Source organism: Haemaphysalis longicornis, unplaced genomic scaffold (genome assembly GCF_048455015.1).
Source record: "Haemaphysalis longicornis isolate Haplotype H1 unplaced genomic scaffold, Haemaphysalis longicornis Haplotype H1 scaffold_1, whole genome shotgun sequence".
Taxonomy (NCBI): Eukaryota; Metazoa; Arthropoda; class Arachnida; order Ixodida; family Ixodidae; genus Haemaphysalis; species Haemaphysalis longicornis.
The window spans coordinates 126,232,366-126,258,105 of record NW_027526203.1 but is presented as its reverse complement, the minus strand read 5'-3'; the positions used below and the strand labels follow the sequence as shown (position 1 = coordinate 126,258,105).

Below are 25,740 nucleotides of genomic sequence, written 5' to 3'. Positions count from 1 at the left end.
CGGTTGCAGTGCCTTTGTTTAGATGCAGATACTCCTCGGTGAAATGTGTGACCAAAATATGATATTTGCATTGCTTGAAGCGCGGAATTCCTCTTGCGACGGAGTCACCGGGGTCGAGAAGCAAATTTTGGTCACTCTCTACAATAGCGTCGAAGTCAGAAGCAGCATCAACAGAGTAGACGGTGATCATCAAGCTTGCGCGGGGTGGAAGGGTGACGGGATCATCGCCGATCCTTACAGCAGCACGGTGTTCGGAGTTCGGTTCCGGGGTCATGGAGTGGTCGGAGGAAAAAGTTATTGACCTTGTCTGCAGATCAATTATTGCGCCGTTGTCCGTCAAAAAAATCCTCCGTCGCATGCCCCCGCGCGAGGGACACGAGTAAATGCAGAGCATTGGGGTCGTTTACATGGCGTATGGTTGGTGATGGTGGTGGTGGTAGTTGTTGGTGGTAGTAGTTGGGTTTGAGAGAGAGAGAGAGAGGAGAGAGACGTAAGTAGGTAACGTCGATGGTACGATGTCTTGTACTGATTCCGCGATGCTGATGTTGGATTGCGTCGCGGTACTAGTTGAAGGTCTTGCTTCCATCGCTTATCAACTGCGACCGCCGACGAACGCAAGAGAAGTGAGCGCAGGAGTTGACTGGAGTGGAGCCCGCGCCAACCCGCTTTATAGGGGGCGGTTGTATTGCGATAACGTTTAGTGTTAGGGGGTTGGTGCTATCACGTGTACACCACGCAGCTATCACGCCGCTAGCACGCCGCTGAGTCGCCAACGCACGCCGCTGACGACGTAGTTTGAATGAGTCAAGGATATAAGGCGCGTTCGTAGCCTTTGATTCTGTGTCTTTTTGTGGCGCAGTGGGTAGAGCACCATGTACCTTGCGTTCCGCCCACAGGGTCGTGGGATCGAAACCAGGCGCCGGTAACTGTTATTTCTTTTTCTTTTTATAGTGTAGGGGGAGGCTGGCTGCTGCGGACGCCGACGCACGGGTGACATTGTGAGTTATACAAATGCTCTGCATTTAAAAGTCCATTTCAAGAATTACGTGGCCGGAGCAGTTAGGCAAAATGACGAACGCCGCAGGGTACGTGGTGCCGTCTATGGTGATGCGCGATGTGCCCGTTCCACTTGACGTTACGAGATGGCCTCCTGCTGTGCGTATGTTCGGACCGTCCCATCTTGTCGTAACTCTTCCGCTTGGTCGCGAATGACCCGCTCATTACTGAGTAGTCGGCTCCCGTGTCAAAGCCGTCGATGGACAACTGGACGTCCAACGCCGGTTTCCTCGAGTTTCAGGTGCATCGGGGCGTCGTATCTCGTTTTGTACGTGTTGGCGTTGGAGCATTATGCGTCGTCATTATCGTCTTCTTCTCAGCAGCAGGTTTGGTCATGTCGGGTACGCGTCGCGCCGTGTCGTTGTCGTCGTGTTCGGGAGTCACGTGCGGATTACATCGGGTCGTTGGGCTGAGGGCACGTCGTGAATCATAGTCTTTGGCGAGTCGTTGCATCGTTGGAAGGTTGTCATTTTTCCGCCGTCGTGCAACTTTACCTCCAGAAGTTGCTGCTTTTAGTTTCCTCTACATGGGCTGGGGAGCCTTCCACGTGTGAAGTCAGCATTGCTACGACGGCTCGGTGGTTGGTATGGGTAGGGCGACGGCGAACGCTTGAAACGGTCTGGGCCACGGCTGGTTTGAGATAGTTAGTCATCGCTCTCACGTGGTCGTTGCCCAGGGAGAGGGCGAGGAGCGTCGACGGAGAAACCACGAAGTCCGAGTCTCTTGTGTGGGCAGCGACGATATATGCGATCGGCCTGTCTGCAGTGGTAGCACAGAGGACGATTATCCGGTGTCCGCCATACGTCCGTCTTCCTCGGCGTCTGGTTGCGGATTACAGGTGGTCGGGCGGGCAACAGTGGGCGGTACGGCGGAGCTTCTTGACGACGTGTTGGAGCATGGCGGGGTCGACGAACCGCTGCTGAGTAGGTCATAGCTTGTGGCTCGCGAGGTTCTTCGGATGCCCTAGAAGTCCCCAATGCCTGTTGAACCTCTTCTCTGATGACGTCAGTCAGGGAAACGACTGGAGGTTGCAGCGCCGTAGGAAAAAGTTTCCGAAGAAGCTCCCTGACGACTGCGCGGATGGTCTCGCTTAGTGTATCGGAGCTAATCGCCCCGGCACCGATTGTCTCCGAAGTAAGCGCATTCATCGGGCGGGCGTACTGCCTCGTACGAATTTCCAGCGTCTTGTCCAACGCGATTGCCTCAGACGCGAATTCGGCCACAGTCTTCGGGAGGTTGCGGACAAGGCATCCGAAGAGCTCATGCTTAACCCCTCGCATCAGAAACCCTTTTCTTCACTCATTTATGGGTCCGCACGGCGAGAAAAAGTCACTTCGGCTCCTCAACGAACACGAGCACGCTTTCATTTGGATGTTGCGTGCGTGTCTGCAGCAGTTACTCGGCCCGTTCCTTGCGTACCAGATTCGTGATCGTTTTCGAAATCTCGGTCTCGAATAACTCCCACGTCGTCAGCGTACGTTCGTGATTCTCGAACCAAATCCGCACGGAGTCTTCGAGGTATAAAAATACTTGCCTGAGAGTTTCGTCGTCATCCCATCGGATGAACGTTTGGCCCCTCTCGAGATGCTCCAGCCATTCCTCAGGATCTTCCGTTGGTGACCCGGGAAAAGATGGTGGCTCCCGGGGTTGCTGTAGAACTACAGGAGTGCTCGCTGCGTTGGTCATCGTGGATGCGTTGTTCATGGCACCAGACGGTGTGTCCTCCGCCTTCAATTTATCCGGCAGTAGTCCAAACTCCGGCTTTAGGCTTTGCTGTCGGCGGCTGGCACGAGTTGGGCTTGGTTGCCGACTTGAAGAGGGTTTAGGGTGCATGTACCCAGCACCTCCCCCAGATGGCACGAAGCCAAAGACGACGCAGTTGTCTTGAAGGCAAAAACGTTTTTGGAGCGAACCTTGTGCTCCCCTAACTCAAAGAATACACAGGCGGCGAAACAGTAGTCAACAAAGTGACCATTGCAGGCGAGCGTCGGACAGTCGAATGCCGCGGCGTCTGCTCTGCGGAATTTATCTTTGGGCTCGATTGTTTCTCGAACCGTCGATTTCATCCCGAGAACTGTAGATCAAAGAAGAATATTCTAGACTGTTGACCTTAGCGAAACGCTCTCCCCGTCAAAAGAGATAACACGTGCGGCATAAAAATAAAGAATGGAACGCGGGCTTCACTTGGCACACGGATAACACAGATAACACAGCCCGGCGCAGCCGGTCGGCAAAAACGAAACATAAACAAACCCAATGCATGGTTCGCAGCAATATAAACCTCTTGGCTCTCAAAGCCTCTGGGTTACGCCGCGACGACACCCGCCTCGACGGAACGCCGTGTGTCTCCACTTCGGTCCAGCGAGCGAGCTACGACGACAAGGCGAACCCTTAAAGTACTCTGCACTTAAAAGAACAGAACTCCCGCTGGCGCAGTTTAAGGAAGGGTGCGCGCGAGCACTGCGAAGGCGCGAAATCGGAATTGCATTGGGTGGTAACAGTGAGCGGATAACGGTGCCACATCCTATAACGGCGAATCACTGCTCTTCACTTCCGACAACTTTCACGTTGAGTAGAACGGCTTCAATTTTTTTGCAATTACAGCGAAAAACATCCAGTTTTCAACAACACCGAACGTGCACTACCCGGAGTAACCTTGATAATTGCATAGCTTACCAAGTCGAAGTGCTCGAGAGCGAAGGTGAGGAGTGACTCTCGGAAGCCGGGCAGGTTGTATCGCAGCGTGAGAGCCATCATGCCCAGGCAGTTCTCGGTGCCTATGTCCCTCAGAAGGAATTGCACGCACTGCTCCTTGGCAGCGTCCATAAGCAGCATGTCAGAGGCGTCTAGCACATCGAGCACATTGTCGCTGGTAAGGTCAATCTGCGAGAACAAAAAGCGAGAACAAAAATATTCACTTGCTGTGTACCCGGCCGCTTTCGGCTCCTTACAGCGCGCTGCTAAATGGTCATGTTAGGCTGTCTGGCATTCAGATGGAAGTTTCGTCTGTTCATCAAGCGAAATATTGTGCTCTCCGCAATTAAAAATGATTAAGAAATTCTCCAGCGCCCGCACGGAGGCGCGGGCCTCGCGTCGCCCACCCAGGGTGCCGTGCGCACGTTTGTAAAGTCGAGCGTACCGACTTGGGGAGAATGGCCAAGCTTGCGGAGACCATACGACAGTTAAACCTAGAAAATGCCGAGCGCTCGTGTGTGCGTGCCTCGAAACGACCGCCCAGCGTCCCCGGCGGCGAACGTTTGTCAAGACAAGCGTACCCGCTTAGGGGGATTGGCCAAGCCTAATCACGGCAACATTTCCTCGGAATGAGAAAGACGTCATAGCGTACGCCCTTCCAAGGTGATGCCCAATGATTATCACTTCAAAAAAAAAATGAAAGAAGCTCATACTTTTAGCAATAATGATGGAGTAAAGGTGGTTGGGGCATCGAAGAAGAAAATCGGCTGCAACCGTGGACTTAAAGCGTCGTGATGGTCGTGAAGGTTACGTACAGCTTCGCTACCTTCAGGTTTTACGCGTTACTATTAGCTCCCTGCATTTTCTTTTTTTAATGCTGCTAACCATCAAAAACTTCGTTTATTTTCCCAGTTATTTAAAACCGAATACCGCTAACTCAAACACGCGTAATTTGCACTTCTGGTTTATACGGTCTTATCCCTACTATACATTTAACGCCCTACTTTTAATTAGAAATCCATCTATTTCGTGCCAAACTTTGGTTCACCTTAGATTAGTATTAACGAGATGTGATAGCATTTGCAATAAAAAGGCATTATCAAGCATTTTCAAGTGCGAAGATCACGTTCAGAGCTCAATTGAAGTCCAGTGAAATTGTGTTTGGCCAGAGCACGAGAACACTGCCAATTGAATGGCGCATTATGTGCAAGGGGAGGGGGGGCGGGGTAGGAGATACTATGCTCAATCGGGTGGACATTTAACGGTGCATTGATAGGAAGCGGTCTAAATGTTTATACGTAAGGCGCTTACTCTGAGCCATTTACGTGCAGGAATGTTTCATTGTAGTCATCATGTTTTAAAAGAGACGTAAGTAAATGACAGTTATTCAAGCAACTTAGTTTTAAGTTAGCCGTTTAACTAGTGCAAGACACAGCGCAAGCATATTTAAAAGGAGCAAATATCGGGTATTACGCTGACGACACGCAACGTTCTAGCGCAGATGTTGAACATTCCTGTTATGTAAGGGCGACCTATAATGGGGCAGCGTCATTGGTGTGAAAGTTGATTCCGACCTGACGACGAAGAGCTAGAAGCAAACCTAAAATGGCTCAACCTGTGGCGAGGTGAAGAGCACTGTGACGTTGCAGTTAACAGAATTTTAACAAATATATCATTGATTGATTGATCGATTGATTGTGGTGTTTAACGCGTCGACGCTTCACAGGTGGTGAGGCGCGCGGTAGTGGAGCGCTCCCGATTAATTTTTACCACCTGGGGATCTTTAACGTGCGCCGAAATCTCGAACACCTGGGCGTTCATGCTTTTCGCCTCCATCAGAAAAGCAGCTGTTGAGGTCGGGAACCGCACCCGCGTCCTTGTGCTCAGTAGGGCAACGCCTTAGCCACTGAGCCACTGCGGCGGGTAAGAAATACATAAGAAATACATTAACATGACTGCTAGCTCGGACCGAATAGCTTCGCAAATCACATACCCTCGCTAATTGCGTGCACTTCGCCCGTATTTGTGCGCGCTACATTATCGGACCTTCATACAGATGAGTTTGTACTTGTGGATGTACCTTTTTAGAAGCGCTAAAAGACCATGGAATAGAGGAAACCTACGTAATATTTCTGGAATTCATATATGAAGAATTCAGGGGCACGAAAACCCTCCGCATGCAAAGTGATAAATATCTGATCACAAAGGGAGCAAAACAGTGAGATTGTATATCTTCAAATCTATTCACAGCACGTCTTGAGGAGGTACTTAGAAAGCTTGACTGCGAAAACTTACGACTGAGGATAAACGGGGAATACTTGAGCCATTTGAGGTTTGCGGACGTCATAGTTTGCTGAGTGAGACTGCAGAACAGCTGCAAACAATGCTTGAGGAACTGCAATCAGAGAGCATGACTGTGGGACTAAAAATAAATATGAATAATTGTAAAGTAATTAGGAATACGTTTGCCAATAACGCCTTCTTCAGCTTAGGAAACGAAATGGTAGAAGTAGTAACAGAATATAACTACCCGGACTGATGGTAGGGCTGACCCTAAACACGAGAGAGAAATCCGCGGCAGAATAGGTAGAGGCTGGGGAATACTGGCAAGCACTCCCAAACAATCAAAGTTATCTCTGTGCCTCAAAAGATAAAGTCTACAACCAGTGCATACAGCCGGTTATGACATGCGGAGCTGAAACTTGGCGCCTTACTAAACAACTAGAAGTCAAACTTAGGTCGGCTCAACAGACCATGGAACGAATGTTAGGAATAACACTTAGGGACAAGCCTGGATAATAGAACAAACCAGACATGACGATGCCGTAGTTCAAATAAAAAGAAAGAAATGGACTTGGGCTGGCCATGTAGTGAGACGAACCGGCAACCGGTAGGCAATTAGGTTAACAGAGTGGATACCAAGAGGTGGGTATAGATGAATGGGAATGGAGGGATGAAATGCGGAACTTCGGGGGTAAGCAATGGACTCGAGCGGCGCACGACCGAAGCTGCGGGAGGTCATTGGGAGAGGCATTCGTCCTGTAGTGGACCTGAGCAGGGTGATGATGATGATGACGATGATGGTGGTAGTGGTAGTGGTGATCGTACCTGTGTCCTGAAGCTTCACGTGCCGTTCCCCAAACGTAGTGCATATGATTGAATGGTGACGACCAGTACACCGTAGAAACTGGCCAACCTATGCGGTCGCACGTTAGTGATAACAAGGGTCATACTAAAATAACGACTCAATAGCGATCCAGCAACATTCCCACCAAGGCGGGGATACTTGTGACTAATTCAAGCTATGTATACTGCAGTAAAACCTGAAATCTCCCATTGACAGAACACAGTGGGAATCATGACATTCCAATACCTGGGAACTGCTCGAAGCAGTGGTTGAAAATGACAATGAGTAGAGCGTGTTGTTGGGCTAGTTGGTGCTGCATTTCAAGGGTAGAAAAACTTCGCCTCAAAGAAGAGGCAAGAAGGATGGGACAGGACAGGATGGGACAAAATGCCCTTCCTGTCGCATCCTTATTGCCTCATCTTTGACGTGCACTTTTTCTACACGTGAAAAGACACTTACAATGTTCGCAAGATTTGTTGACGGGCGAGTTGGTCTGATACTTGAACAGCCATGAGGATTGCGCGGAACGACGACACGAAGAGGAGACAACAGGACACGCTCGTCCTGTTGTCTCCTCTTCGTGTCGTCGTTCCGCGCAATCCTCATGACTGTTCAAATAATGTTCGCGTATGAACGATCAGTGCAATAAATTACGTTAACTTTTCAATGCAACTAGTCTCTTTTTTACAAAGTGCGCCCACACCCGTCCCAAATGCCTGCTTTTTGAAATGTGCGCAATTCAGTATGAATAGATGCTGCTTCTCTGCAGCTTTGTAGTTTTCTTGTTGCTTACAATGCTTTTTACCCGTCGGAGCCCTGACTGGTTCTAAAACTATTCTTTATACAGCTGACCGGCAGATGGCGCCTTCCGACGAATTAGCTTCTCGGAGGGTTTTCTTATTTGGAAGTGCTCTTGTTCAATGTGCTTTTTTTACTGGCAGTATGCCAGGACGTTATTATTAATGGCGCTGGATGTCCATCGTACCACCTGCTACCCTTCTGACGATCGTTGAAAGCCTCGCTGGAGGTCATGGTGCTTGCCCAAAAACTCGTGCCTCCCTCTCCCAGCTACCTATGAACTTTAGCTGGAGCAAGTTAGAAACTGTAAAATACGGCATGCTTAACAAAACGGCTTTATAAAGGAAGCTTCATAAAACAGGTCCCACAAAACAGGCTTCACGAGTTCTCCCCGAAACAGGCCGAGGTAAGGGTATCCGTTTTTTGGCACTAAAACATGAGAACAACCCACCAGGATGACAAGGCGGATGCTGTCGCATTCACCGCGTCCACTTTTTGAGGCAAAGCTCTACTAACCTAGTCAAGAAGACTTGCCGTCCCCAGCAATTTCACCCTCATTTGATCACAGGTCCACCGTAGCCTTGGAAAGGCATCACGTGATCGCCTCGCCGAGCTCTGCCGCACGCTCTCTCCGCAGCTTGGTCGCCGCCTGACTACGTGCTTGCCGCGCTTTGCTAAGAGGAGCGCTGCGCGCGCCAATTAAGTGCGAGCTCAGCCGGGGATGAGAGCGAGACCCGGCCGTCTTCTCTGAGCGTTGCGCGGGAGCGAGAAGCTTTGAGCCGTCTTCGGCAGGCGGCGCCTGACCACCCCGCGGATATCGCCGGGCGTGCTGCTTCACTGGAGAGCGTCCGGAATGCCACGCGCAAAGCCAGCGTGGGAGATTCAGGAAGAGCAAGCCGTTGGGCTCGTGAAACGCCGTAAACAGACCAGGCTAAACCGAGGTTTCCCTTTGCATATCCAGGGTTAGCTGAGCTATGGCGCAACAACTTTTTCGAGGGTAGCCTTGGGGGTTTGCAAAGCTCGCCCATGAGACCGAAAGGCGCCCTCGCGGCCGCGGTTGCAAGACATGGCGTATGTTGAAGAGCGATCCCGGGTGTGGATTTATTGCTCCGGGGGCATGTACGAACGTACAACCATTATTAGTGGCTATGCGTTCGCGTGTGTTGACACGCCCCGAGAACTCGCCAGGTTAGGGGAAAATGAATTATTCAGTGTAGCGTGAGGAAGAAGCGTTTTTGCTCAGCACCGACGTAGCTCAAAGCTTGCGAAGGAGTTGCTTAAGTTGCGATGAAGTAGCGTAGATTCGCGCACCTATGAAATCATCCCAATTGGTCGCGTAGCAAGAGAAGTGTCGTTTGAGTGCTGCATTCGAAGAGGATCCCGGGATTCAGCTTCAGCAGGGTGTACTATAGTGACCAATCCATAACACCAGCAAAGAAAATTTGGTGGTGAATATAACACCCACGCCTCTTGCATAAATGGTGTGTCACGAATCACCCCGCAGCTCTGCTTCGGGCTCTGTGCAGCACTCCTCGGCTGTGTGGCGAAGCCTCCACTACGTGCGCCTTTCCAGCAGGCCTCCCTGTCGGTGACTCACGCTTGCAGCCGATGGACCTAAACACGCCGCTACATGCCTGGAAAAGTCGGATCGCTGGCGCCTCGCTACCGGCATGATTCAAACTTCGGTGGCGGCCGACGCAACACGCAGAGAATTGTCGAAGGACGCGGAAGCCGTTGCGGAGACCTGTCTCCCTCTCTCGGGCTCGGTGTGCGTCGCTACTACCGGCCGCTCAAGAACTCTGGAAAGAGTGTGTCTGTACCGTTCGTGTAGTGTGCACAATCTAGAGGGAACGCTTGTTTCACCTTTAGAGATTTGGGTATAAATAAGACCCCCCCAAGCGCTCTAGTTCATTCCTGTTTGAGCAGTGAATCAATGCTGCAACTCTGCTCGAGTCCTCTACTGTAACGTCGCCCGTCGGGGCATCGTTCTTGTCTGGCTTCGGCCCATCTCTCGCCATGCAGTAAACAAGTTTGCCTTCGTCTTCTGGTCTTCTTAAAAGGAGCAACATTGGGTAGCTGCTCGCTTCACCACGCAACCACACGCGTGTCGGAGGCGACGGAGCTCGGCTCGGGTACGCCTTCCCGTATGCAACAACTGGTTTTCAGCGGTGTTATGGCAATTTCGCAACAGTTAAAAGGGGAGCCCAAGTTCGCTCCAATAAACGTGTTGTCCTTGAAGAGAACTGCGTCGTCTTTGGCTTCGTGACAATATTGTGCTGAAGATTTTACACAGCGCAAAGCGAAACGTCATGCGGGCCGGCTACATGTTGTAACTGCCAAGAGCCAAACTTTGAGCCAAACTTAAGCTGGTGCTGGTCATTCACCGATTCGTTACTTGCTTGACTTGATTGGTTTCCTGAAGTCTTCTGACTAAGCGTACCGAAAGAGTTTTCAGGGTGTGTACCCAGTTGGCGCTCTTTGCCCCAGTTGGCCTTGCGCCATAAACATCCAACCATCATCATCACCCAGTAAAAACGGTCAGACACAAACCAATGGTGCAAACAGCTTTCTTCCCGTTGTACGACAAACCTTTGTTGAACTGTCACTCCCCCTTTCTACTCTGAATCCACTTCCCCTCCCCGTGAGAACCCCTTCCACGCCCTTGAAAGATTGAATGTTAGAGGTCACTGCAACACTTTTTTTCCAATTTCTTTTAAAGGTCACTGCAACACTTTTCTTCCAATTTCCAATTTTAAATACTTTCAGAACTTAGTCAACAAACGCATCCAGTACTTGTAGTAGGGGGTTACAAAATACCTGAGCCCGAAATTACTTCTCTAAGGTCTTCAGATAACTTGCTCAAAATAATTTAGTGCACAGCACTTTGGCCGCCACTGCTGTGGTTTTGCGGCGGCGATGTAACCGAGCAGACGATGGGAAGACAGCACTGAAAGAAAACGAAGGAGGAGAGTGTCGCTAAATTGTGAGGGGGGCGGACGTTTGCCGAGACGCGAGACACTCCTCCGAAAGTGTGAGGGGGAGGGCAGTTGCTGAGCCCACACAAAACATGTGTGTGAAAACCACCCTCGACGTCTAGTGGCGCCATAGAAAGGAAACGGAAAAGGCATCCATGAAAGCAAGGGGCTTGTTCTTTCAAATTCTGTACGCTGCACGTTTATCGGTCCTTTGGGTCTTCCTTGTTGGGTGCTCATCTGAAACAAGTGACATATGCTTGGGGCGGGGGTTCAAAAATGATTTACAAGATATTCTGGGTTGCGCAGACGCACTGCGAGGTAACGGCAGAGTAGGGCGCACCGCCGTGCGTTCGCTAATCACGCGATCCCTTCCTCAGACACAGCAGCTATGCGCCTAAAGCGGAAGTGTACACCTTTAAACTGCACTTCCTCTCGCGTTGTTTCCCTTTTGGTCTTATCACCCCTCCACCCCTACTAACCACGCTCTTTAACACTCCCGATAAACGCTTCCGCTCTTTCCTTGGTGTCTGGAAGTACTGCGAAAGCTATAGTTATAGCCAGCATGGAGCTGCACTGCGGGAGTTGCGAATCGCAGCAGATGTGCCTTCGGTTTCTGCTTTGCTTTTGTGGCTGTTTGCTTTAAAGTGGCCATGCAGTGTGGTCTTTGCTGAAATGTAAACGAAGCCCACTAATACCCGCTACATCGCTCTAATGACATAATTCGAGCCCTCGGAGAACGCCAAGATTGGGAAAGAAAAATCTTTTGAGCTAGTTATCTGACGGTCATAGAAAAGAAATTTTCTACTGCGGTATTTGTGACCCCCTTATCCAAGTGCTGGATGCGTTTGTTGACTGTGTTCTGAAAGCACTATCACTGAGAGAAAAGTTGAAAAAAGGGTTGCAGGGTCCCTCTAACATTCAAACTGGGGAGGGCGACGGAGGGATTCTCACGGGGAGGAGGAGGGGAATCAGAGTGCAAAACGGACTGAAAATTCTTCACCAACGCTCTGTCACATAACGGGAAGAAAGCTATTTGGACTGCAGGTTTGCGTCTGACCATTCTTCCTCGGTACACACCCTGAAAACTCTGTCAGTCGGCTTAGCCAGAAGTCTCAGCAAACCAATCAAGTCAAGCAAGTGAGCTTTACTATCACTTTATTGCATGAGGTAACAAGGTACAGTGCATGGTGATTGATCAAAGAAGATTATTTTAGGCTGTTCGCGTTAGTTCGAAACGTTGACGTTGACGTTAGTTGACGTTAGTTCACGTTAGTTCGAAACCTATCAAAAGAGATAACATGGGCGGCATAAAAATAAAGAATGGAACACGGGCTTCACTTGGCGCACGGATGACAAAGATAGCACAGCCCAGCGCAGCCGGTCGGCAAAAACAAAACAAACCCAATGCATGGTTCGCGGCAATATGTTAACTTTTCTATTGATAGGAACACAGAACCAGCGCATAAGCATAATTACCATACATGCAATGCAGTGGCAGGCACCTCAGGGGCCATCAAAACAACGCGTACCTAGCCAACACCGGAAAATCATCGTCCTCTTCGTCCATTCTAAAGATTGGTTCCCTGTGCACTGCGCATATCGCATTCTGCCTCCTGTTAGGGTGACCGGGCACACCGTGAAATGACACTCGGTTTCAGTACACCATCCACCACCCAAAGCGTTGAATGGCTGCCCATTTTTTCAGCCGAATGGAAGGTTGTCGACATTTTTTTCCAGCCCCTTTGGTTGCTTGTGACTATATCTTTCGCCGAAGTTCCCTAGTTGGTCGCATTTATTAGTCGTTCCTTCTAAGTCTGTGGAAGCCGACTTACGGGATTTTATCATCGTTGGTTAGCCGCTATATAGGCCTGTTTTATTTTGAAATGTTGCAACCTTTATAACGCAAAGAGACGCGCACAGTAGCGTCGTTTTCACGATGTTTGGGCCTGCCCTCAAAGCACTGTTCCGAGAGATACGCTTTGTGGTTTTAAATGCATAGCATTTTAGTAACTCACAATGTCACGCGGCGTTGGCGTGCCTTGTCGTAGTCCGCATGCGCGCCTTGTCGTAGTCCGCATGCGCGCCTTGTCGTAGTCCGCAGCCAGGAAGAAATAACAGTTTCCGGCGCCCGGTTTCGAACCCATGACGCCGCGGGCGGAGCGCAAGGTGCCCGGCGCCCTACCGACCGAGCCACGAAACCGACACAGATTTCGATGCACCGAACGCGCCTTATATCCTTCACTCATTTCTCGTTTGTTTCGAAAGCGCCACAAGTTGTCCCGCGCCTCCAAAAGATGGCGACACGGGTCCCGCGTTCAAGAGATACGACTTGCCGGCGCACCCCCTCGGAAATGCTGTGCATTTGATCGTGCCCCTCGCGAGGGGGATGTCTTTTTTTGTTTACAATCTAAATACTACGCTGTTCCTTCCCAGCCGTTCGACGTGACACCATATTTTCTTGTTGTGCAGATGTGTGGTTCTATTGGTGGGACTTCAAGCGGATGTGGCGGGGTTGTATGGTGAGTTTAGTATGGTTATGTCGGGGTGTTTACGCGTAGCAAAGAGCAGTCCATTAACCGGGATGTTGCAATATCCTAACGGAAAAAACAAATAGGCCGCCATGCTGGGACGTACGGTATACGTCAGACAGTCCAAGCCGACGCTCTCAGTTGATGAATTGAAGCGTCGGCGGTGGGCAGCGGACACACTTAGCCCCTACCTGATCGGTGCATCCGTCTCTGCGTAGCTGTTAAGTTAAACTCTGTACTTAAGTATCACTTTGTACATGACGCAAAGCCTACAAATTCATTGTGCAGTTCTGTCTTACAAAAACTTTTGAAGCCAATTTCTTCCTAATTACTTTTTTTTAAACTTAGAGACGTCAGATGACTTGGAAGTGCAACGAAATAGTTTGTGGGCTTTCTTATCTTGAAGGCGACGCGTTACCAAGCAGAGTTTTTCACTTGTTTCGTCTTTATAGTTTCCCGCCCCCCGCGCCGGTTTCCGAACCAAAACATACCTGCGCTTGCACGCCAATACTAGATCGTTTCAAACTGATGGCTGTCGTTTCAGAGAATTCGTCCTATGCAAACATTTGTGCACACTGTTTATTAAACTGGCCAGCTTGCTTTGTGGGCACTTTCACATTTAGGATACTGCTTTTCTAGGTTCCAGAGATGTCCTTGGGACTTCACTTCCCCCGACGTACAACATTGTTTGAGCTCTCTGCAAAGTAATTTTGCAGCTTGCGCGTTGAAAGTTATACCTTTTATTCTAAGCGAAATGTCAGTTTTCCGAAAAGGGTATACTAGGATCCTGAACAACCTGTCTTTCCAGCACAATGACTGCGCGCATGGTGCCGCCTGGGCATCTTTACGTGAGCCGTAGTATAGTCAAGTAGAATATTTTAACAGTGGCAAGAGCAAGGGCATTATCTACGGGAGGCACTGAAGCCCAAAAACCGGAAATCCGCAAGGGACACTGCTGTAGAATACCTGAGGGGAAATAGTGTAGTGGATACAGTGACCACCTGCCACTCCTACTTGTTGGCCCTGGGTGCAAATCCTTGCGTATGCCAGGCTTATTTCTTTTTTAGAAATATGCTTTCCCCAGTACCTCTCTTGCCCTAATGAAAGCCGCATATTGTAAGACGCAACTGGCATATATCGGATTTCCTATATTTTCCAGGAGATTGCTAGCATTCCTCTATGCTCGCATGAAAAAAAAAGTGGCGAGTAGCGAACACCAGGTCGTGCACGCTTTGTAATGCGGCAGCATTGGCACAGAGAACACATGTAAGTGACGGACAAATAAAACGCGGATACAAAAATCAACCAGAACGCACAAATAACGCGATTTCTTTCCATGCAAGTCAATATGACGCGTGGATTAGTTACAGAAACGAAGCCGGGGAAACGTGGCTCTCCTAATATACCAATAGCTCACCATATTATACGTCAACTAACAGTATTTTTCAGTTTTGCTTGCTCTGATTCATGTTTCCTTGTTCACATTTCATTTGCCAATGAGTGTACGTACTCAGGCTACTCCGCCTAAGCTCTTCCCACTTCACATCGCAGGCGCCAGTGATCTTGGCAATGAAGCTCCTGGCATTTTATTTTTATTTTGCTCCTATCAGGAAGCATTCGCACGAATCGCGATGGTCTCTGCCGTAGGAAGGAAGGAGGTCGCAATGGCCACCCTGTTTTCCGAATTGTTTAGTTTCCTAGGGGAGGCTGGAATATAGGCAAGCCCACACTAATGACGATCCAGACCCTATTTTTACAGACGATAGTCTTTCTTGGGCTACTTCCCCGAAATTTTGGTCTGTCTGTATGTCTGTATGTCTGTCTGTCTGTCTGTCTGTCTGTCTGTCTGTGACCCGGCCAAAGCAAAACAATGCCTGCGCAATAGTCTTATATAGTCACAGCTAAATCTACCCGTCTTGGTCCGGTGTAATGTTCATACTTGTCAACATTGTTGAAGAAGAACAAGACATTACGCAAATATGACACAACAAATCAATACAGAAGTGATATTTGCAGTGTTCCTTTATAAAAATTCAAACATGCTTGACTTTTGCGAAATTAAATTCTTCATCAACTGCAGAAAAAGAATTCACTCCGCCGTTGCCTGCTGTCGCCCGCGCCACTATAGCTTCTGGCGCCATTTTAAGAAATCAACCAGCAACAGTTACGCAAGGTACCACTAGATAGTTTCCACGTTCTGCTTGCAACGCACGTGGAGTAGGGAAACGCGGTTCTATAAACGTTGAAGTAGGGTGCCTCAATTAACATGCGTCTTCGCCGTACGGCAGCGTTCGCATCGAGACACCCGGTTTGGAGCAGTGGAACGCGGGAAATTTAAAATGATTTAAGCAAACATTTGCGTCTTTACCTTGGGAGGAGCGCGACGCAAGAGGAACAACATGAGAGGTGAGCGGTAAAGCGAAGGGAGGCATTTACTTCGCAAAAGCCGACAAAGACTATCGTCTTTTGACGTCATTTGCAACGAAAGGAGCAGATAAGCGGCCAATTTTTTCTCTTGAAAGCGATACAACAAGCTTTCCCTGTACGTCTGCTTTCCTCACAATTTCATCCGTCTTCGTACAACACGTTCATGATAGCGGCGCAAAGACATATCTGCGGTCAAAGAGCGCCAATTAGAAACTGCTTCTTAAGAAAAACAAGAAATAAATTGATTAGATTACTTGAGCACGCAAGCAAGGTTTTTTTTATGTTTTAAAACAATTTCTCGCCCATTTTTGTGCTTCATTTTTGTTTCGTATTTATCCTCATGTTCGAAATCACCTTTTATATGGGACACCTCGCTTCTTTTACCCGCGTTCTCGAAATTTTCTTCGCGATCCCCTCCCGCCTTTCGCTCATAAATGCCCCTGTAAACCCTTCCGCGCTACGCTTGAAACGCCTCGCCCTTCAAACGCATCAGGAGCCCCTAGAGCCGCTTAAAGCCAGCACGCAAACAAACGCACAATCACGAATGCCTCGCTGCATGGAACGCCTCGCGCTTTTTAGACACGGGGTTAAAGTTGGCTTTGCCTCAAGAGGGCGTGCGGTGAGGGAATCGAAAAATGCATGAAAATCTAGCGTAATACAGCTCCGCAGTTAAATAACACGAATTATGCTGACCTCAAGTCCGCTCTAAAATAAATTTTATGCGCGTTCCATATATGTAAAAAAGAGAAATTGCTCTGCTCCGGGATTTGATTCCATAACGCCGATTGGAAGGCGGATACTCTATCCACTGTACTACGTCCCCTCACGAATTAAACAGCAGCTCCCCTAGCAAATTTCCAGATTGCTGGCTTCAACCTGCCGGTGCCGCTTGCTGGTGCCGAGTGAACATAATAGTTCACTGTAGCCGTAGTCTTCTAATTAAGTGCAATGATATAATTTGTAACCTTCGGGAAACAGCCTTCCCTCGCAAAAAACGAATCCACGACATCATGTGAAATAGCACAACGGGTTCGCTACTGAGTCAGTGTGCAGTTATTCTGCTCGTTGAGGCGTCCGACGAGCTTAATAGTGCTGCAAGGAGACGTATTGAGCGCTATTTAATAAGCAGTAATGTTCAATCCTGATAATTAGACTTCTTGCGTGGATCGTTTTCTGCGTTTCTCGTCCTGCGCTGTCGAACAACGGGTTCCGAGCAAAATCTACGCGAGGGGTACAGTTAATCTTCTACCGAGAGGAAAATATTCAGCCACCGCTCTGTCGAAACGACAACGATTGGGGATCGCGAAGCTTTCCAAAATCAAGTCCTACACCAAGCGAACGCACCCAGAAGCGAACGGACATACATTATGGGGCGGTTTACTGCACTGCGATTGTGCTCGCTAGTGCTCTACCGGTACTCCCATGGTTTTCCGTAGCGCCCAACCACCATAGACGTGAGATGGAGGGGTGCATGATTTTTGTGTTTAATTTTGCACGTGCATGCACACCTCACCAAAAACAAACTATCATGCTGGAGTTTCGCAATCGGAGAGACTTCGGCTTCACAGTGAGAGAGGCCCGGGTTCCATTCGGACCACGGGAAGCGTCTTGTTCTTGACTTCACCCGCGATCATTGTCGATGATGATGATGATGATTGATGATTGCTATTGGTTTCCCCTTTGAAGCGGGGTGATGACATGACATCTTACCAAAAAGGACGAATATAACAATGTTTCACACTCTTGGTTTAATACTCGCGCTGCTTAGGGCAGGCACTAAAGCTTATTAGGCCCGAAATACTTTTTTTTCCCTGTTACAGGTGGTAACTGTCCTAGGCAATATTCCCCTCTCTGGTTTTCGTCCACCAGCATTCTAATCTTATTTTCGTCCCCTCGACAGCCCTGAAGTTAACTTCCTCTCTGATACCCTTAAATCCTAGGGCTTCTGGACGCCCAATATTCCCTTCATGTAGATTTGGATGGATACCCTCACATTCTAACACTATGTGCCGCATAGTTTCTGTTTCTTTTCCGCAGACCACACATACCCCATCATTTTGTGAATACTTCCCTACAAAACTCTTAGTTCGCAGACAACCTGCTCTAGCCTCAAAAAGCAAATTACTGCCCTGGGAATTATCGTAGAAATTTTCCTTTCTGATGTTCAATTTCTCAGCCCTGTACATCTCTAACGACGTTTTAGCTCTCATTTTTTCCCTCGATTTATTCGTTTCAATCTGCCTTGCCTCTTTTTTGGTTACCTTGGCTGTTTTGGATTCTCCACTGTTCTTTCCGTATTTCATCGTTAGCCTTCTAGTCTTTCTTAACCACTGCGTGTCCACGCTTTTCAAGTAAAGGTACCTAAAAACCTTAGCTGCCCACCTCCGTTGATCCATTGCCCTCAACCTCATCTCAAAGCATATTTTACTCTGAGCTTCTCTAACTTCAAACGACGCCCAGCCCATATCTCCCTGAACTGCTTCGTTAGTTGTTTTTCCATGCGCGCCTAAGGCCAAACGTCCTACCGTTATCTGGTTTACTTCAAGGCCTGATAGAACGTCTGATCTTAAGCAGAGTACATCATTCGCAAACGTGAGACTCGGAACCATTACTCCTTTCCACATTCCTCTTACTACTTCATATTTGTTATACCCCCACAGAGCTCTATGCTTCATTATAGCTGCGTTTCGCTTTCCCTTAACCTTAAGTTGCTCCTCGTGAGTTCTTAAGTAGTTATCCTCTTCGTTTATCCACACTCCCAAATATTTATATTCCTTCATTCTAGTAATTCGCCTTGCTGGATAGACACTACGTCAGTGGTAGCGTCATTGAAAACCATTATTCCTGATTTTTCTGCACTGAAATTTAACCCGAGGTCGGTGGCTTCCTGGCCGCTAATATTTATTAGCCGCTGCATATCGGTTTGGTTATCAGCTAAAAGAACAATGTCGTCTGCGTATAGCATTCCCGGAATATGCTGTTGTACCACTTCGCCTTGCAGCATATGGGTTAGGCTAAACGCTACTTGACCTTCTTCCAGTTTCTTTTCTAACCCTGCCATGTAAAGCATGAACAGTATTGGGCTCAAAAGGCATCCCTGTTTCAGTCCCCGATGGATGTTGACCTGCTGGGCGCATTTCCGTCCTTCCCAAGTAAGGTGCACTCTATTGTCTTTATAGATTGCTATAAGAAACTGTACTAACTCGTAATCTAATCCCTGGAGTTTCAGCATTCTCCACAGCCGTTCTCTGTTTACGTTGTCATATGCCCCTTTAATGTCCAAGAACGTAATCCATAGTGACCCGCCGCGGTGGCTCAGTGGCTATAAGGCGTTGCGCTGCTGAGCAGGAGGTCGCGGGTTCGATTCCCGGCCGCGGCGGCCGCTTTTCTGATGGAGGGGAAAAGCAAAAACACCCGTGCGTTCAAGATTTCGGCGCACGTTAAAGATCCCCAGGTGGTCAAAATTAATCCGGAGCCCTCCACTACGGCGCGCCTCATCGCCTGCGTTGCGTCGGCGCGTTAAACCCTACAATCAATCAAATAAATCAATCCATAGTCGTCTATTCTGTGCTTTTGCAATTTAAATGTATTGCGTTATCACGAACAGATTGTCATCCAGTCGCCTGTCTTGTCTAAATCCATTCTGCAGTTCCCCAAGTATTTCATTTTCTTCCATCCATGCTTGAATTTCTGATTTTATCGCCTGCATTACGAATCTATACACCGCTGACGTTACTGTGAGTGGTCTGTATGAATCAATACTGGCTTTGTCTCCTCTGCCTTTATATATTAAATTCATCCTACTTTCTAACCAGTCCTCTGGTATTTGTTTGGTTTCTATCACCTTATCTATTGCCCTCATAAACGATTCCTAACTTTTAGGTCCAAGCAGGTTTATCAGTTGCATTGGTATTCCGTCCGGACCCACTGCTGTCTGGGGGGAAACCTTTTGCTCTGCTTTTTTCCAATCAAGGTTGCTCAATCTTATTTCCCTTTCCGCAGTCTTTTGTGGCGCTGATGTTATCGGTGCAGGTTTCCCTACCACTATTGTCCTAAACTTCTCACTAATCACTCGATGAATATGCGCCAACGCGTGCTCTCCTTCTAAATGTTCCCCCTCCTCATAAGTCAAGAATTTTTGATGGTTATCGTTTTTTGAGGTTAGTGATTTTACATGGTTCCAAAACTTCTTGGATGCGCTTTTGTCCTTCTTCCGTATTTCTGCCATCCATTGTTCGCTTTTCTGCTTCATCTTTGCTTGCACCATTTTCTCACTTCTAGTTTTTTCCCACGGTAGATATCCCATTTCCCCTTCACTACCTCTGGTCCCATACCAGTTCTTTTTGCTTCTCTATGTTCTCTCGACGCCTTTCTCCGCTGGTCAATAGCCTCTTTTATTTCCTTATTCCACCAGCTTCTCGGCTTTCTCTTCCCTTTCCATCGGTTTCGTTGCTTTGCTTCATTCATCTTACCCTTTATGAACGCAATCATTTCGTCGTAATCCCAATTTTTGCCTGGGTATTTATTGATTTCATCTTCCAATCTATCAGCGATGATCTTTAACTGCTCATTATTCAAATTAGTTCCCCCTATTGTACCTATTTCTACATTTGTCCGGGTTGCGCCTCCAAAGTGCAAGCTAAACCGCTTGTGGTCGCTTCCTAAGCTGTCTGTTCCATTTTAATCTGTCCTCATTTCCCGCAGCCTTCCGTATACTGTCTCGGATACTAAAGTGTAGTCTATGCTGGACTGTCTGTTACCGCTTTCCCACGTTATTTGTCCGTCACACTTGCTTTCCGTGTTTACTATTCATCGTCCTTACTATTCACCGTGTTTACGTCATCGTCAGAGAAAGTTGGCTTTCCTGCCGTGTGTTCCCGGTGGACTACAGACGACGTTATTGAGAGGCCGAAAGCTTCGCTGTAAAAGTTTTCTGTGATTGAATTCAGCGAAACCAAGTTTTTAGAGCGATAGCTAGGTTCTGGCGAAGAAGCGGCCACCCAGCCGTGTTTGTAGGCGCAACTAACGCGTCTGCAATCGCATGACAGGCAACGCAGAGACAATGCTCCGCGTCGTTGGCGCGACGCGCAAAGTGAAGCCCAAATTTGTCGAGCAACAACTCAGTTTCCGCTCCGAGAGAGCGCAGAGAATGCCCACATTTTCGTTTTCCTGTCTCCCTCCGTGCCCCCCCCCCCCACCCCCTCTAGAACGAACGATCGATAAGACACTTGTACCTGCCATTGAGTTGCTTATTATATACACTAGACAGGAATCTGGCGCCGCTAGCGTCTATTCGGCTGACATCAAGGCCGTCTGTGTCGTCATGGGCCGCCATTATACCGTGCGCTCGGCTTCATTTCATTATTGGCTTAGACTGAAACTTCTTAGTGGCCGTAAATTCAAATACAATGCCATAAAAACGCAACGAAAAGTGTGTACTTATATACTTACAAAATAAAATCGGTGTTTTAAAGCTAAAGAAATAAAAAATAATCCATGGTATTTTTACTCATAGTGTCAGAACAACCAAGCTGGTAGTTGACAATAATGTAAAATTTCGCGAGAAACTAATTAAAGACCCATTTTGCAAACATTTTGAGATATTAAATTGTTTGAAAAGTTCAGACAGTATGCTCGTACCTATAAAAACGAGCACCTTGACTTCGCCGTGCATTCGTTCGTATTTTTGCAACAGACCGTCTGCTACAACTTTCACAGCGGCAAATTTTCCGCTCAGTCAAGATATCCGGGCGGTATTAACGCATGTACCGCAACTGCAAACCTGGAAGCGCAATCTCCTTCCCACAAACTGACGTGTCTGCATTCGGGGCGTGTACTCATTTTACGCGAAGCGAGAGTAGCGAAGCGAGAGCAGAGATACGAGTTTCGCCCATTTTGGCCGGAGCGGATACCTCGTAGACATACAGAGCACTGTATAGTGAAGAAAGCAAATCCAAGAAGACGATTAAGAATCCAATATACATGCCAAGCCAGCAGCTGTGGTCTTCCCATAAGGCCATAACCCCCGCCCTCCCCCCCCCCCCCCCCCCCCCCCCCCTGCTCCCCCACGCCGACATGGATTCCGAGGCGCAGTTTCCTCTTTAGTAACTGTACGCACCCCGCAACCGCAGGGGGCACTGGCTTGACCTTGGCTTAGCTTGTAGGTCAGATTGACGGAATGAGGCGATTTGTGGGTTTGTACCGTCAGTGATAGAGTTATCGCTCTAAAAAGGACCTCGGCATGTGTTACCAAAATTTCTAAATTGTGTAGCTGCTACAGAAGAGGGTAAAAAAAACGGTGCCGCTTAGCACTGCTCGTAAGCACTATCCCTGAAAATGCACGCCGATTCGAAATTACGGTCCTGAACACGGCAAGAGAAACTTCTGTTTATACATAAGATGCACTTTTGTATACCCAGTGAAACTACACATGGACCATAGGCGGGCAGTAGAATGAGGCCAGCGGTTAATTATGATAAATTGTCGATGTTCGCCACATGCCGCTATCCACAACTTGGGGGCGCTCTTTTTCCATAAAAAGCGCTGCTTTAGCCGTGATTCACGTGCGAGGCGTCATTGGCTGGACGGCCCGTTGCCTTAGCAGCGAAGGTAAAATATTTGGACTCTGCTGAAGGCCGATTTCGCGGTGCGGTGGCACGGCTACCCTATTAATTATTAGTTGAACCATTTCTTATTTGAATTCGCAAAGATCTGGACTTTTACATGTTCCGTCGTTATTTTGTTCTTCATGTTTTACTCAGCCCCGACATTAGTATACGTCGAAACAATGACACTTCTTCCAGTTTTATAATAAAAAGGAGAGTCCCCATCCAGATGTCAAAACTAGCCCTATATATTTTTAGGTCCCAACGACTCCTGATGTGTTGAAAGAGGGAGTAAGAAACCTGGTCGCCATTTGGAGTGCCACCAATCCAAAAAAAACGATGCAAACAGGCGAACGAAAGCGGCCAAACCTGGATTCCCAATGCCTGACGCGATGGTATCAAACGGTCACCTCGCCGCAGCGGGCGTCAAGAAACTCACACGAGTGTACTGAACTGAACGCGCTTGGAACCGCATTATAAAACGTTTCCAATCTATATTAGGAGCGTATGCCTTTGCCAGCAAGGTACCGGTTCGGGAGCAGAGGGAGGCGCGTATACGGGCTGAGAAGAAATGACGTTTGCACAAGCCCTCAGCGTGCGCTTCGCGGGTACTCGAAGCCCCATCAAATTACAGTCTACGCCCTACGTCTGCTCACAGCGTGTTTACCGCGGCGCGCCGGACAGTAAGACAAAATTGTGCATGTGGGGGAGGGGGGTCAAGATGGCCACCAGTACAAATCGGTTCGTTACCTTTTGATTTGAGCTCTAAAATGTGATTCGCATTCGGAGAGAGAGAAAGAGAGATAGAGAGAGAGAGAGAGTAAACTTTATTTTGTGAAAAAAAAGGGGGAACACGTGGTCGGATTCCTCCTTTCAGGATCCCGTTGGAGCTTGCTGCCTTCTCCGCACATTCCACCAGCCGAAGCTGAGTTTCGCTGCTGGAGCTGGCCAGTTCTCTCTCCCAGTGCTCATGGGAAGGGTTGGGAATTGGGCGAACATTTGGATTTTTGTGGCTCGCCCAGACCATGTGGAAGAGGGTACAGATCTCACCGCAGTGTGAGCAGGTAGCGCTGTAGAGGGTGGGGTTGATGGCGTGAAGTTTAGATAGGTGTGGGAAAGTGTTTGTCTGCAAAAGCCTGAGTTTATGCTTCTGTTCCTTCGTGAGTGACGGGTAGAACGACGTCAGTCGCCATAAGCAGCCGAGCAGGGAGGACAAGCTAAGCCTACCAGAGTTGACTGAATAAAAAGAAAATAACCCAATGGCAACTCCCATGAACAGTCGCAGTGTACAAAAATGTCACATAATGTGAAATGACCAGTGATATGAAGGCGGCATGGAACAACAGGAGAAAAAAGTGCCGATACGGTTAGTGACACTATCCGAGCGCAAGCAACAAGCCCGCCGAGACGGCGAGAAACATTTCATATCCTCCTCCATCACCATTTGTAGCAATTTACAACACCTTTGCTGGACATCCACTTTCGCAGGGCGAGATTTCGACCAATTTTTTTCGCTCCGTGGTATTTTCCTTTCCTTGTTATATTTTATTTTTGTCGTGCATTGCGGCAGCCAGCTCGAGTGGTTACTTTGTTATCAGGTGGTTATAACTTCTGTATTTTTACTGCGAAGAACGGCGGTTCGCGGAATTCGCCATCTAAAGCCAAATCCGGCGAATTTTCGTTTTCTTTTCTTATGGTTTCCGTAGCTTATTTTTTAAAACAATAATCAGTTTACCGGATTGTAACCACTAAACGTCATGATTTCGTTAATTGCGATTTTTTTTCGCAGAATCAAGGTATTACACTGTTCACGTTGAATACTCCGGAATAAAGGCTGACACCGTGTTACGAACGGTGTCAGCCGTTAGTAACACGGCTGACACCATGTTAATAACACGGCTGACACCGCTAGTAACACGATGTCAGCCTTAGGTGCTTTGATTATCTTACAATAAAAAAAAATCCCGCGCCTTCCCACGAGGGGAACACGAGTAAATGCAGAGCATTGGGGCCTCAGTACTGGTTGAAGGCAGTGTTGCTTCCATCGCTTCTTCCGTGATGCTGGAGTAGCAGACACGAGTAAACGTGGGGGCGAGCGTCAACCAAGGAAGGAAGGAGCAACGCAGTGACTGAAGCACGAGCGACCGCTAGACGCTTTATATTTGCAGCACGCGCAGTAGAGGGAGAGCAGTACGGGGGGGAGAGCGCGCATGCGCAAGCAGCGCGCGCCCTTCCACGCCCCACCGCGCTGCTATCACGCACCTGTTACGCCGAGACCGCGACGGAGCGAACGGGCTGACTACGACGCATGCGCGCACCAGCTGCTGCTGACAGAGAGGAGGGAAGGAGGAGAGGCGCACCTGCTGCGGACACGGAGCTGTTGACACCGTCCGACGCAGGAAGAGGCGAGCCTAAGAAATGCTCTGCATTTAAAATGCTTGGTCACCGGTGACTGTTACACTATTTGGTGAGAGAGGAACGTATGGCATTATACGCATAAATTTGGGCTAGTTGGTGATACGACTTCTACATGGCAAAAAACGCGATAAGACCGGGAGACAAGAAGAGGCGGTTACACGGGTCTAGCGCTCGTCCTGTGTAACTGTCTGGTCTTGTGTCCCCGTCTTGTCGCGCTTTTTACCATATCTAAAACGTCTCGTAAACGCACACTGAAAATGCTAATAGTCGCGTAGCGACCGCTGCATTTGCTTTGTATGCACTTTACTACGCTGTTAAGCAGCCTATGAGGAAACCGATACGATTGTCGCTAAATAAACGCAGCTCCTCCGGAAGCTGCTACTTTGTCCCCAGGATTGCGCTATTGAGAAGAACAAAAAAGTGCAATGCTGTTTCATTTGGCACATATGCATGCCCGTGGCGAACAAAAGTGGAACCTCGGAGTCATCGCAGCAGTTGCGGTCGCGTAAATGGAAAACGCTGTTATCATTGCGAACAGCCACGCCTGTGGTCGTTCCATGGGTGCAAAACGATTTCTTGTCGGAAAGGCGAATGTGACAAGGCGAAAAGGCAAAGAAGCGCGTTGTAAGAGCGGTAAAGCGCGAAAACATGCGATCCGAAAAAGCGCCCATTTTTGATGAGGCAGCATTTATTCCAGAGCATTACTACGTGAACAGGGTAATTAATACCTTGTATCTGCGATAAAAATGCGGAATTGGCGAAATCATGGCATTTAATGGTTACAATCCGGTAAACTTTGATTATTGTTTTTAAAAAAACAAGCGTCGGAAATCATCAGAAAAGAAAACGAAAACTCGCCCGATTTGGCTTTAGATGGCGAATTCCGCGAACCGCCGTTCGTCGCAATAAAAATACACAGAAGTTATTAAAACCTGATAACAAAGTGACCACTCCAGCGGGCTCAAGCAATGAACGACAAAAATAAAATATAAAAACAAAAGGAAAATACGACAGAGCGAAAAAAAAATTGGTCGCAATCCCGCCCTGCGAAAGTGGATGTCCATCAAAGGTGGTGTAAATTACTACAAAGGGTGATGGACCCACCGCGGTGG

General features: G+C 48.4%; 1 protein-coding gene across 1 annotated transcript in view; it reads right to left on the bottom strand.

Moving 5' to 3' along the window:
* LOC144149528 (kelch-like protein 23) overlaps positions 1–25,740 on the bottom strand; it is a 178,529-nt gene that overhangs the window by 119,834 nt on the left and 32,955 nt on the right. The window contains exon 2 of the mRNA XM_077681184.1: positions 3,733–3,939. Coding sequence (XP_077537310.1) covers positions 3,733–3,939 — 207 coding nt within the window. The remainder of the gene's footprint in view (positions 1–3,732; positions 3,940–25,740) is intronic.